This window comes from Toxorhynchites rutilus, chromosome 1 (assembly GCF_029784135.1).
Source record: "Toxorhynchites rutilus septentrionalis strain SRP chromosome 1, ASM2978413v1, whole genome shotgun sequence".
Lineage (NCBI taxonomy): Eukaryota > Metazoa > Arthropoda > Insecta > Diptera > Culicidae > Toxorhynchites > Toxorhynchites rutilus.
Genome location: NC_073744.1, coordinates 140,642 through 155,882, shown reverse-complemented (window position 1 = coordinate 155,882; position 15,241 = coordinate 140,642). Strand labels below are relative to the sequence as shown.

At 34.4% G+C, this 15,241-nt stretch overlaps 1 protein-coding gene across 1 annotated transcript in view; it reads left to right on the top strand.

Annotated features, from left to right (window-relative positions):
- LOC129761167 (homeotic protein deformed-like) overlaps positions 1-15,241 on the top strand; it is an 82,552-nt gene that overhangs the window by 19,060 nt on the left and 48,251 nt on the right. The window contains exon 3 of the mRNA XM_055758881.1: positions 9,449-9,747. Within this exon, the coding sequence (XP_055614856.1) occupies positions 9,449-9,747 (299 nt within the window). The remainder of the gene's footprint in view (positions 1-9,448; positions 9,748-15,241) is intronic.

Genomic DNA, 15,241 nt, shown 5'->3' with positions numbered 1-15,241 from the left:
TTAAAGGATTATTAAATACACCTTCTATTGGTGCCAATGCGCCCCTCATTTGAGTTAACTTTCAATCAATCACCAGATGATTATTTGGCACGTATTCAGACCTTTTCTGGGTTATAACACTTACAAATATTGTAAACATCATGCTTGCACATCATTTGTATCAGATTTACATAGAAAAACCATGTGATAAACGCATTTCGATTACCTCAATTCTGATCATGAATTGTCCTATTAACAAATGTTGTTTTGTCCAAATGATTTCTATGGCAACCGCTTGGCACGCTGCAGTTTGTTTATGGTGTCCTTCGCGCATAGTAGAAATAAAGTTTTTCTATGTTGAGTGTGTTGAGGTGAACACTTTTAAAATGCCCAAGAAAAGGCAATATATATAATTTTTTCATTCAAAAAAGATGTTTTCTAAAACCGGACAAACCATGATCATATTTTTTTTTTGAGAAAAATCGTTAAAAAACAATTTGAATAATTTCATCGTCTTATGGTAGTATTAGCAACTAGAGACGTGGAACTTTTTAACAAACCCATACTCGTATTGGTTATATGTGATTTTCATGAAGAAAAATCGATTTGCATTTACTAGTTGCGTGAAAACACCCTAAACTGGACAAACCAAGATCATTTACCCTATATAACGGAAATTCATCATGTTCATGTTCAATTACACAATTGTATAAAATAACTACAATTTGAGTTATTTTCCAAGCGACAAATGATCAATATACTTCGAATGCAGGCAGAAATGAAAAAGTAAAGAAATAAGGATTTATACCACTAGAGTCGTTAGCACATGTTTATTACAATATTGATTTTTGGAATAATGTTATGTTCAGTGCCACAAATTATCAAAATTCATTCACGAATGAAGGAATTAGATTTTTCCCAGTATCGGATGAATTCTGGTCTGTTGAAACTCAACACCATATCTGTCATAATGAGTATAACACAAGAGTCGAGACGCATGAGCTTTGTCTGGTATATTGATCGAAAACAGCATGAACGAATTTCGAAAACCCTGCATTCAGGCACTTCCATTACTGTCAATAATTTCAGGTGATTATCACGAACGTTAAGTTGATCTTCATCGCTTGCAGTGAATTTTTATTGAAAACGTGTCACCCACTGCACATATAAATGGTGGTGTATGTCATTTCCGGGCAATCGTGAGTAGACAAATGAGACAAATGAGTAGACAAAAACGTAGCAAGAGTTATTCTATACAATCTATTGCCGAACTCGCCAAAAACAAGAATTTTGTGTGATGGATTGTCATCCTTTACCATTAATCGATTTTACTCTCAATTGGTGACATTGAATTTTATGCTTTGATTTTCACTAACACGCAATGATCTTCTTTTTCGACCTTACGAATACCATGACGAAAAGGAAGGTGCAAATGAAAAATGAACTTCATGACAAGCTGATGTTGATGTTCATTGTTGGTTGGTTCATTGACAGTATTGTTCCATATTTATCGACTCTCGCTTGAGCAGTAGGTTATCAATACAAGGAAGGCAGCAATTCGCTGAATTTGAATGTCGTGAACGTGAATATTTTCAGCACTGGTTATGTTACTTTTCAACGGATTTCATTTTATGAGAACTATCGTGGAATATCACAAAATACTTCTTGGTTAGCGAATTATTGACTCGCAGCCCAAACACAATTATTGAAGAATGATTTTCATGAACATTTATGCAAATGTATTAGTTCAGTAAGTAAAACTACTACATAAATATGTTGGCTTCGTGCAACTTGCTGGAAACAGGAATAAACAACAATCATCTCAATCTGCGAAAGCAATAAATCTTAGAGCATGAAGGAGGCTAGTCTTAAGAGATGGTGCGGGAATGGAGGTGTGTTGAAATCAGAAAGAAAACTTGAATGAAGCACGGCAAAGAGGCCTATAAAATATGTTTTGTAAACGTTTTTACACATCATAAAATGTTTTGTTAACTCTATATTCGTACCATTTAAAATCTGCACGCTATTCAGTCTCATGTTTTCCGTGCCTTTTTCGCGTTCGCCTTCGTGTGCTCACGTCGTTCAACTTACAGTTCGGGGTATCGGCAGATTGAAGAAAGAAATTGACATACATTGGAATTGGATGCATTTTTTAGCTTCAGCGCTGGCGCGTCAAAATACGAACTGAAAAACCCGTGTGGATAAGTATGGATTTCTTGGCAATGATTATAATTATTGAATTAGAAATATTTTTCTAAAGATAAACTGAGCTATTTGAAAACACTGTTTTTTTTTTAAATACAACCCGAAAATAATAATTTTGCTATTAAAATATGGAACTTAATTTCTTCCACGCGGTACACGTAAATGAACCATGCCAACTGAACAATCAATACAAGTGTATGTGATTTGACACGGTCGTGGAAGTTGATCTTACTAACCTACCTCACCGAAACCATTAATAAATAATAGATATACTGTAGGAACAAACCAACTGCTAGTTGGAAACATGAACTGGAATTGGGAAAAGCCAAAGAATAGAGAGAAAATCAATTTTACCGGCAGAAGCTCTGGCTCAAGGATATTCAATCCTTATTCCATTTGAGTGCCTTTTTCCACATATAGACACGTTACACCAGGAATTAAAGCCAATGGGGTGAAACAAAGGCACACAAAGTTATGTTTATTGCGAATATTCACGACATCAACGCGTCCGTTATATTGTTATTATTAGAAACATTCCTAATTTTACAGCAATAAAGTTGAAACCATTGTCTTGCCAGTCAAACAGCAAACCTCTCGGTTTGATGCTACGTTCCATTTCGTCGTTAAAATCAATATTCTTTCTCACACAAAACTAGAGGGTTCTTTTCAAGTCTCAGAATGATTAATGAAGTAGCCTGACTGTGTTATTGGAATTTCTTGTATCAACACTGCAAAAATTTCCATTTATTTAAAAGCAATTTGATTGCATTGAAACTAATTGAGTTTCACACCTCTTCTTGTCGCATTTCATTCACCGTAAGAGCGAATGGTGGTTTGAGGTAGAATTGTGTCACTTGCTTGATAAAAGTAGAAGTGACAACTGACATCCTACACCTTGGTATGAACCAATCCAAGTGTTATGTGGGAAGGCAAAGTGGTCATCATTGTACATTTCAGTAATCCTCCAAAAGCGATTCCTGCTTCCATAAGTCCTACTTCACGTTACTTTTTTCCTCAATGAATGAAGGTCAGCTTGGAAGATAGCATTTTCGACACCGACAGGCCTGCATTTAAGGAAGCAGACCGAAGTATACTATGCGATAAACCAGTGAACAAAACATATGAAGCGTGCACGATTCTACCCTGCCTAACATCAATAAGAGCTCGTTTGCTTGAACATGGGAAGCTGTCATAATAACCATTGTCTCAGTTGATTGATGAATGTCTGATATGCCACATTTTTATGCTACTTTATTTCATTCAGTCCTTCCTTCGTTTGTTTTGATTCCATTAACTATGCATGGGGATCACTATTCGAGTGTATCCTTACATGAATGTTACGAATGTTGAATATTTCACTGGTTTTAGCAGAATTGCACTATCAGCTCGACAAAAATGTACGTGTACTTGAGTTTAGGTGAAAATATACATGTCGATGCGCGGGTATGGGAAGTATGCAAAAATCAGAATTGGAATAAAATCTGAAACACGCTGCTGAAACGTAATGAAACTGCGACTTTTTTGAACGCATCATATATTATGATTATTACACATTCTGATTACCCATAAACTAAAAATAAACCACCTTAAAGGAACATTTATATCGTAGGCTTATTCTTTCATTGATATTGATATTTAGCTATTTTATTACTATTTTGAAGCTCGGTTCGAAACAGTAGAAACAATCTATTTTTACGTTCGTTTTTGATTGAGTCATCTCTCAATACTTGTTTTCTGATCAATCTCATTCTAAAACTTTTCAAGCATATAATTCACGCCAAGTTGAATTGCTGCTGATAGTGCCCTCGATAACCAACGCATCATTATGTGTCCCACCGCTTTATATGAACCGGCGCATTCTGTACTACAACATGCGCTTATAACACGATCTTCGCAATTTTCATTGGGCAAGAAAATTAGAATTGACAAAAACATGGGCATCACACAGCAGATTCAGTAACATGGCAGCCAAGTTCAAGATACCAGACTCATCATCAAGATCGTTTTCACTAACATTACGATGGTCACAGAAACATGTTCCCTTCCAGCACACCAGAGATTTCATCGTCACATCAGTCGAGAACCAGAAAGCTGCTACACACAACTGCACAGCTGCGAATACTAATCGTCGTTTAGATACTCTTTTCATTTGTTAACATGTCGACTGTCACCGTTTAGTCACTTGTCGTTTTCGTAGCATTTGATCGCGTAAGATCTGAAATAGCGCGCAAACATCTTTTAAATGCCGATGTCAAAACAATAACATCTTCGTGGTCTACGTGTAACCGAAGCAACAATTTTTGGCACTAGTTTCAAAGTGAGCAGCGTTCCTCTTCTACTCGGTGGACTATATTACAGAATTATTATTGAAAAGCTATCAACTAATTTCATATAATTTTATGTTATGTTCAATTGAAGATTAAACGATTTTAGAAATAAAAATTCTGTAAAGTTTCCAACTAGCAATTTCCCATCAGCGTAACGCTTTCATAATGGTTCTGTTAAGCTCCATGCCTAATAATACCTGGATTATTTGTCATCAAAACCTCTATTCAAGCCTTATTCAAGCAAATTAGGAGAAATTATTAAAACATACAATATTGTTCGTTTAATGCAGTTGAAAGTCAATAAGAAAACGTTAACCCAACTCCAACGTATGGTGTAAACGTTTAGTCGACCATATTTTGATTTGTTTAGCTCTTCTTAGACTGCGATATCAAAGAAGATGGAATTGGTTTGACTGCATTATTATTTTTTACCAAATTTCTATAAATAGAATTCGCTTCATAATATCTTGACAGACGACCATTCTACTCAAACATCACCTGACTAATTCATTACAGCTTCAATTTGGTCCAAATAAACTTTTATACAAACATCACTGTTTGTTGTCGCACACCCTACGTTGTGTTTTAGATTACAGATTTCGTTGCGTGCGTGTAGGAATGGTAGCAGTCAGGACCAGGGTTTACTGAACCATAATCGCAGCATTTGAATGCTACCACGGTATATCGGAACAAGTACACTGGATACTATTTCACAGACATAAATTCTGAACACACATTTAGATTCACAAACAACTTAAATTTATTGTACTACGTTACTACATTTATTAGTGTTCAGCACGATACTCCCAGCAAGAATGGCTAGGATATTTTATTTTACTAAGCTAAGTATTCTACTACCATACTGCAGTTCATGGTAAACTGACCGACAATTAATGAGGAATAATAAGGCATTGTCGGAGTTGTCGGATTGCTACCAACAATCTATACTTAGAACTAATACGATTAACCACTGTTAATTCCGACCAATACGACACCCTTGGCTCTGGAAATAGCCGTTTGTTGTATGAACTGAATATCCTTCAAACGGGTTGTAAGATACAATTATAACTATAACTACAAAAACATGGATAGAACTGCATATTCCCTTCCGTTACCTCGTTGATATTATCCTTGTCCATCCATGGACATTACCTGTGGTAGGTCACATATCCTATGGCCGTAGGCACTCCGTTGTAAAGTTAGCAAATGTAGCAAATGTTTTGTCAAAAAAAACTGTGCATGTCTCTGTAATATTGCTATTGTGTATCTTTAGGCGTTATTGGTATTTTTTAATGAAAAATATATAATTTAATGAAAAGACTCCAGAAAATATTTTTTCTTTAACTTCATTCATTGTTAATAGTCATTCGATTGAGCCACCTCATTGATTCTCGGTCTGTCAAATCTTATCCTCAAGTATAGGAGGGTTAAGAAGACATCTATAGGGAATATAATTATGTATACTACGATCTCATTTCGACAGTCAATTTAGTTCTTTCATTGGAAAAATGACTATATGACTTTTTTTCAAAAATTCATAACTTTTGAACTACTGAACCAATTCGGAGGATCGATATATCAAACTAAAGCTAAATGGCCAAAAGCATTTTTATGTTAGAAAAATATTAAAAAAAAAACAAGAAGTGGATCATATCTGTGATATAATCGTAAGGTAGACGTAGGACTACCGCTACCTCTGTAATCAATTGTTTGAAATTGCATCTGAATCAATTCTCAATGAATTAATGAATAATTATTTCTAATGATTGCTGAAAGTTTTCCTTGTTAGTGTGTGAGTGGATGAGTATGAGTATGAAATTGTTATTAACATGAAATTCAACTATTCCGAACTTGTTGGTGGTCCAGAAAAGAACCGTTGGGTTTGCGTGGTTTTGCAAAAACAACTGATGGAGTTTGATACATCATTCTTTTTTGTTCTGGTGAGAATAATACACGAGAGTTTTCATGACCACTCCACGCGCAAGTAGAATAGAAACTGGTGCTCTTGGATACGATTGCATCACGGGAACCGAATACACAAATCTTCCTATGCTCGAGCGCTTTTGTAAGCTTTACTCACAGCCTGCATGTATTCGCGATGACGGTTTCTCGAGGTTTCTGACCTTGCGCCCGTGTTCGGGAACACAGAAGCAATCATCATCAATGAGCTAGATTGTAATGATTTATAGAGCCTGTTTCAAAGTAATTTTTAGGCTATTAAAACGATTTTTGGGCCAATAAGTGACAATCATATAGCTCTTCGACATTTTATCTTTCGAATGAAGTGATCATTATACCACCCCATTCAGCCGGTAAAGTGGTATTAACGTTCAAAACTTTGCACTCCAGCGTCTCTTTTTTGTTTTCGAAACTTTGAACTTACCCCCGGTACCCCTACGTCAAAAATATTGCACCTACTAATCTCAAGTCATTTAAACAATAAAAAACAAACACAATAAATGATTACGAAACAAAATTTTTTTTTTGCTTTAATTTGATATATTGATTATCTGAATCGGTCCATTAGTTCAAAAGTTAGGATTTTTTGAAAAAAAAAAAGTGAAAAAAATAAAAAAAATAGGTCTAATATTTTGCACTTTTCGCGAAAATCTGAGAACCACTATATCAGTTTGGCATGGAATGACTGTATACAGAAAACTGTATATGGCAAACCGTTTATATATAAACATTTATATATAAACGGTTTGCCATATGTTCTGCTGTGAGAAGTTTGTTCAATTTGAACTCATCACTGCAATTGAAATTCGCGTTAATGGCATCGAACTACGGGATATTGTAAAGCAAAAATGATAGTGGGTTTTTAGGGGTAAAAGACACAGTTTTAAATAATAATTTTGAATGATAAATAACTTTTCCATATAGCATTTGTATTCTATGTTATAGAGTGACACATTCTCTGCAATTGGGAGAATATATTAGGGGGAATTCATGCTATAGTGTTTTAACTAGAAAATTAATAATAAAACAGTTGAATAATTTCTACTATTTAAAACTACTTTCGAGTCTGCTATACTGATAGAAAGTAAATTGCATCAAAGACACGGATATCAACACTGTGCTTTAGTCATCGGGAATTGGTGTGAAACCAATGTAATACATATCAGGATGGAGTACGTACAAACAAAAACTGGCATCATCAACAATTCCATTTAAATTAACTCTATGTGGGAAAAACAATGAAATGATAAAAATAATAACGGCCTCGCGATATTTTAGGCTAGGGATTCTCAAACTATTTTGAGCAAAAGACCCCTTCTCCAGAATCCATCGACCCCTATAGCCAAATATCTTTAAAACTTTTATGTTTATCTTATTCTTAGCAAATACTTACCAATTCAAAAACCTTACGGTTGGTTAAATGTGTAAACTTGACAACATTTTCTCATCAATAAATAAACATAAAATTCAGAAAATGTCAAGTGTAATTATTAATAATACATTAATAATTAATAGTACAAATTACAACAATAATTCATTATACCAAAATATTTGTCATTCTTATAACAAGTTGGTTCACGTAACACAACCTATACAGTATCTTGTCGACCCATGGGAAACCGATATCGACTCCAAGGGCAAATTCCAACATTAATAAACATTATTCGATTAACAATGCTTTGAAACTTCAGGTTATTGAAGAATCGTCGGTTAAAACGTTTATCCATTCTGATAATCATCTTTGTGGTCATTGGAATACCTCATTCAATGCCAACATTTCACTAAACGGTGAATTAGTGCAGAAAATTTCGGGTAGTATTTATATACACTATATTTCATAACATCAAAATCACACATTTTTTTAAGTTACAAATATGTAAGATCATAATTTCGCATGAATTACGACAAAGTAGTAACACGTAGTTTTCAACTAATTCATACAACTTATGCAGCGTGCTTTCAATCTAGCTGTGACATTTTGAAATCTATAAAACTGCTCTTTAAAACTCAACCCATATTGCTTGATCTCTGCATTTACTCATCCTACACTCATTGGTTTCTGGCCTAGTGAGCAAGCTGACCAATTCAGAATTTGAATAGCAAGATAGCAAGAGCTATCATACCATAGTCGTCGATATATTTCTGGGAACTCAGAACAAAAATTAAGCTGTTCTATAGTTATTGATCATAGTATATAATAACGATAAAATCCTTCAATTTCATCACTGTAGATCAACTACAAACAGAAATTTCTAGAACCAACGACGCAATAAACTTTCAACGACGCTGTTTGAGTTCAATACTTTATTGATTTGTCAAGCTGTATAATAAAGTACACGAATCATTCAGAAATTGGGCATTTGTAAAACACCTTCGATTCGGATTTCATAATTTCTTCAATCATGAGTATTCGAATATCAGCCGATGAATCCATCAGTCTAATTTTTCCGTAAGTATGGATTGACTGTTCGTACTATGTTATTCCAACCACTTCATGCAATTTTTTCATAATTTTTTATGTTTCAAAACTAGCGCAATCTTGGCAATTAAGAATTAATTTCTCATGTATTTCTACACGCTTTCTAATAAATATTTGGATACGTCATATATAAGGGTTCTGGATATTGTTTGAGTGACTTCAAAAGTCGAGTGGATAACGTCACGCATAATGCAATGGGAGCCTCGGAATTGATTCTCGTTCTGACCGAGGGATTTTTCTTCAAAGACGATCTTCGACCTGCATATTTCTTTCACAACTCTAAATAAAGTAACGGCTAATCGATTGGTATGAATGGCAAGAAATATTGTTTGATATGTTTGTGGTCTGAGCGACAATTCAGACAAAAAGAGTTTAGCACAGAACGTGTTAACCATTTTTTGAACAATCCATGACAACAATGAATGATAATTAATTCCAAACATTGATTTGCTCCTTTCTCAAAATTCATAAACATGATGCATTTTTTTCTTTATTTCAGGTACTGTTAATGCCAATGGAGAAACTAAGCGACAGCGAACATCTTACACGCGATATCAAACATTGGAGCTGGAAAAAGAATTTCATTTCAACCGATACCTTACACGCAGACGACGAATTGAGATAGCTCATGCCCTTTGCTTGACAGAACGACAGATAAAAATTTGGTTCCAAAACCGACGGATGAAATGGAAAAAAGAACACAAAATGGCATCAATGAACATTGTTCCATATCATATGTCACCATACGGACATCCATACCAGTTCGATATTCATCCATCACAGTTTGCACATCTCAGTGCATAGGACGCGTGGCACTTTTCGGGTACTGGTTAGAGACTCAACCAGCTCTATCAGGAACAATATCAGGGATATCAAAATAATCAGGATAGCGTTTTGTTCGGCGGAAACACAACACCATCTGATTCCAACAAATATAATCAAGAGTTTTGATTTTCCCCGGAATAGTTCGAGAATTGCAAAATTCTCGAGACTCGTATATCGAGGATAAGCAAAACCAGTTATTTGTAAAAGTATAAAAATCATATTGGTGATACCCCTGGTAGAAACTGATGTGAGCTGCTGTTGAGATATTCATCACTTGCAAAAAGATGTAACATCCTTCCTTCGATTTTATCTTAATGCTCGATTTTAAGTTATTGTATTCACAAAATGCTGTATATAGATGATAAATTCGAAGGAAGTATCGATTCAATTATCTCTAATCAGTATTCGAAAAGCAGGCTTCGCGTTACACGAGGCATCTCTATTAGTGTATAAGGCCTAAATGGTGTTACATTAACTTTTCCATAATTTTTCTTGCGCCTACACTGTATCCAGTAGCAACTTGTATGCAAGTTGGTTGCTATAAAACGAGCTAAGACTCATGCTATGAAACCTGATTATAGTTAAATTATGGAAAAGATGCTATAATAAATCGTACTTGTTTCCCAAATTAGCTTTCGTTTCCGTTGTTATTTTCAGTAGTGTAGTAATACTAATGTGTCCTTTACATTCATGAGTCATGTATGAGAGATCAGTGCTAAATATCTCGGAGAGTTCATGATTTTATATTTGAAGCTAAACACAATTATATTGGTCTGAGATATTATACATTACGATCACTGAATTATAAGTAAGAGTTCTTTACAAAATCTGTAAATATATCCTAATAGAAAACTTTAATTTATTGAAATGCTGTAGGACTATTATGAGATAATTTTAAGTAGTTAAAAATAACAACCAACAAAGATGCAATATTCAAATTCTATATCATTTACTTTCATTTGAAACAAGAACATTGTTTGTTTTTATTATTTGCGAAACAATTTTTGTTCGTTTCTATATAACTTATTGAAGTTTCATTTGAGGCATGGTATTGTTTTACCCTCATTGGCCCAGTAGTTCTTGCTAATGTGCAACAAGAACATTCTCGACAAATTCGGATTACACAGGGATTATTTAAAGCGTCGATCTCCAATGTCTCTAAAATTTCAACGAGACTGTTCTTTCAAATTTTGATCAGATCATTTCGCTCTTTATTATTTGAAAGGTCAATGTACTTTCAATTAAAGGTATAAGAAATGTATCTTAGTGTAACTAGAATTTAATAAAAACTTTTGTTTAATTTTATCACGATAAGAGCGTTAGCCAGAAAATGAAATCATGAAATTTTATGCATTCCGAGATGACACTATTTTACCATTTTAAATGATGAAAAGCAAGTTTTATAAGATTAAATCATAACAACTTTGGAAGAAATACACAAATATTTTTCTGTTAGAACGAAGTTTTTCGTAAATAAGATTACGCGTTAACGATTTCTAGCATCTGTAGAGAAATCAAGTTTAAATAAATAAAAATTGTCAAAATGTACGTTCTTGGTTATCATTATCTTCTGATAGTATGGTACACTAGAATTATTTGCGAAATGTAACAAATTAAACGATAGTGTAGAATAATTGGACAACAAACGTATATAATTTAAACTTAGTTTTTCAGAGAAAATAGATATTCCGTAAACGCGAGAAGAGAACCGATCTATTAGTTTTATTTAAACTACAGCAAACAATAAATCGAATTGTAAAACTAATTATAATGGACAATATTAACCGAAACTCCCTAATTACGAATATTATATAGCCAGCTGAACATCGCTCCTTACTTATAGGATCCACTCATTCATCCTCTGTGCAACGTTCTTTCGCTTATTTCGAATCTTCTCTAAATCATCAAAATCCAACAAAACATTCAATGATAATTGAATTAACAAATATATGATAACTCTAACTCTAACCGTGATAAGTTTGGTGTAGCTTCAGGTTCAATGTGATGAAAACAATTATCACAACAAATCACATGATTGTGTTCAGTGAAGAAAATAATCCACGTTATGTGCACCATCACACTCAGTGATACCAATAAATTCTCACTTTAATCTCGCGTTCATCTCTAAAACAGTTTTGTGATATTTTTCGTCCATATATAACTACTGTGTTTTTCTTCATAATTTTAACCCAAAAACTATTGAGTACTGTTATGTGCAGATGTAGATTTCGGCAGACGCAGAGGGATTTATTCACGACACAATTTCAATTAAAGTCACCGTGGTAAGTTGTAACGGAAGCCATAACTTTTGCTAGGAATGATGGATTGACATGATATATTTTTCCTGTAAACAGTACCTTTAAACCCACCTTATGACAGCCGTAACCAGAATAATGGTATGCCTTAACACAATCCGCGCTGACTCAATCGGTCCGAAAACACTGATTTAAAAAAAATATCTTCAAAATTTCACGTCAGATAATCAAATAGTGATAATCAAGTGTAGTGGTTTTGAAAACTAAGCTGAAAATTCTTTTTCCCGCATTGCTCTGAGCTTTTGGACTCACCCCATGTTTTTCCACCCTGGGATAAAATGAAGCAACAATGAGAATCGACTATTTGTTACACTTTGCTGCATGCGCAGGACGTTATTTACCGGTGAAATCTATATGGGTGAGTGTTTATAAATGAGAGGCTCAGATGGAAAGGGGTGTAAGTGATTTGATAAAATTTTCTTCATCAAATGTTTCTTTAGTTTATAACACAACTGTAAAAACGATAGATGAGGTTCTGACTTATCTTCCACATTGTCAAATACAATTGGGAATGTGTTTGCAGACCAGTTATGACCAGAATACGATGTAGAGAAATTAATTATGTCACTTACACCCCTTTAATTTTGAGCCCCTCAAATTTAAAAAATAAAGAACATTATCTCAAAAGATTAAAAGAAATTGAATCATCGAAACGGGCAGGTGACAGTGAGAAAATAAAAAATATATGGCTTTGTTTTCGGACGTGTTGAAAAATGTGACTACTTTCTAGGTGAATTTCTGACTGTTTTCTTGTCTATATAAATAAAAACGTAAGGCAAAATCTGTTGGTAAGCGGAAAACCCGAAGAAGGGATGGTCCGATTTTAGCCTTCTTTATTTTGTTGTATTCGTCTCTTCCCATAAATCAATATAGTGGAGAGAAAAACCGGAAAATTTTCGGAAAACTCTAAAGGAAGGTCGGAAAATTCGGAGAATTGAATTCCCACATGTTCGAAAATTACATCATAATAAGCGTTGTTAGTCCATTCGATGTTTGCGCTATCGAAATTGATCTTTGTTCGTAAGTGGAAATGGATTTTCAGGCGAAATAACGCATTTCCATATCCTATATCTATATAAATAAATATGTAAGGCAAAGCTGGTGGTAAGCGGAAAATCCGAAGAAAGATTTCGAATGCTTATAACTCGAATATTTCGTGATAGATCGCAAAGAGGTTTTCATCAATTGATAGAAAATATTTCAACACATCTATCACAATTAATAAAATGTTTTTTTATGAGATAAACAATTGAATAACTGTAAAATGACAAGCGTTATCTAAAAATCCTAACTGCCACGTTTTGATTGGCCCGATTTGCGGTTTCCTCAACACAGGCGTCAAAACCATGGAGCCTGGGGAAGTCGGCATTGCAAATACATGCAAGTAGGGGATGCTTTTGTTCCCGCCGAAATGTGTTCCCTGAGACGGCTCGCACACCGGAGCAATGAGCAACTAGCAACTGGTTTTGACTTTTCAGAGATTCATGCGGTACTGATTCAGAATCTGTTCGAATTTTTTGTTTCAGATAACCAGAACGGCTGAAATCGTGTACGACATGGCACTTTTTTTTTTGAACCCCGTTACTTCATCAGATTGTAACTATTATAATTATGATTTTTTTTTCTTATTCAATTTTTGTTTGTTTGTTTTCTAAAGAATAGATAAAGAAATGATAATATAATGGATACTAAAAATATTCTTTGTTTTAGTTTTATAATTATTTTATTATTTTGCCCGCTCCACTCCCACTCCCTGAATTCACTTGTTCGTTTTCCATTGTCTTCCCTATAAATAAGCATAACTTAACTCCCGATGAGATCAACTTACTACAGCAGCTACACGAACTTTCCAAGAGAGCAATCCATACAGCAATTCCCAATACAACATCTGGCTAAAAAGTTATTACAACCCGCTACAAACAATATTCCGGCCAACGTGGTAATGTAGGAGACGATGGTATTTTTATCCATACTACATCTCTGTAGTTATTAATTTATTAAACTTAGGTTTATATCTATGTGAATCTAATCTGTGTTCAAAAAGGCACTGATAAATGATGAATCCTTGCCCTCTTCTGCATAATTAAATAAATAGAAGAAAAGGGATATTTTATGCACATTTTTGAACATCGATATAAAAAAGTAGTGTTGAGTTCCTCGTGTCTATGGTACAATGTGGTTCCGGATTCGACCTCATCCTACCCGTTTAAAGGGTATTATTCAATATAAGAAACCCTTTTTCAGGACCTCCATTAAAAAAATACAGATTTGATTGGAATTTTTTCAATCAATCACAGTCCTACGTCAAGCTCTCGTCCGTGCCCCTAGGCCCAGACCCAGCTATTTTTTAGCTATAAAGTTTGGTGGCACTGAAAGAATAATAGTTTGCATTGTTTTATAGAAGCAGTTGTTTCCTTTATGTAGATTTAATGTAGAAATGCAACCACTACACTTCCTTCCTTCTTTGTTTTTAAGAGGCATTAAACTATGTAGTTCATTCGCCTTTCCCACTACACTGAGTATGCACCGTGTATCGAGCATTCCGAGGCGAACCGTTTAAGTACGAGCAATCCACACCAAAGCAAAGCCGAAATTGTCACAGGCGGAATTTTGAACTTTTGTTTTCTTCTTTTGGGTTATAGAGACTCTTAACTTTTAAGCTTGTTTTCCTCTAGTTTTAAAAAGGTCAAATTAAAAGAACAAAACCAACTCTCTCGTAGCCTTGAGGCTGATGTTATAAACAGCGGTTCATGAGCACCGGTTATCGTAGCGGTCTTTTACTCTTGCACAGGGCTCGGCATAGTCATAGTCAACTGAGGATAGTCAGCTGACTATCTGACGGACTTCAGTCGGAAAAATTATTATGGTACTTATTCATAAAAATAAAATCAAAATTTTGCAATCCAATTATTTCATATAGCTGCTACTTAGTAGCTATATAAAAAAAAGTTGATGGGTCTGGGTCTAGTAGCACGGACGAGATCTTGACATAGGACTGTGATTGTGTGTAGTAATTGCATTTGAATTGAGTTTTTTCATTGTTCTGTATTTGTATTTTTTTTGTATTATATTTGTATTAGTATTGTTCTGTATCTGTGTTTTTACTTTTTTGATATTTCAAATGGAAGCCCCGAAAAATATCTTCTTCTTCT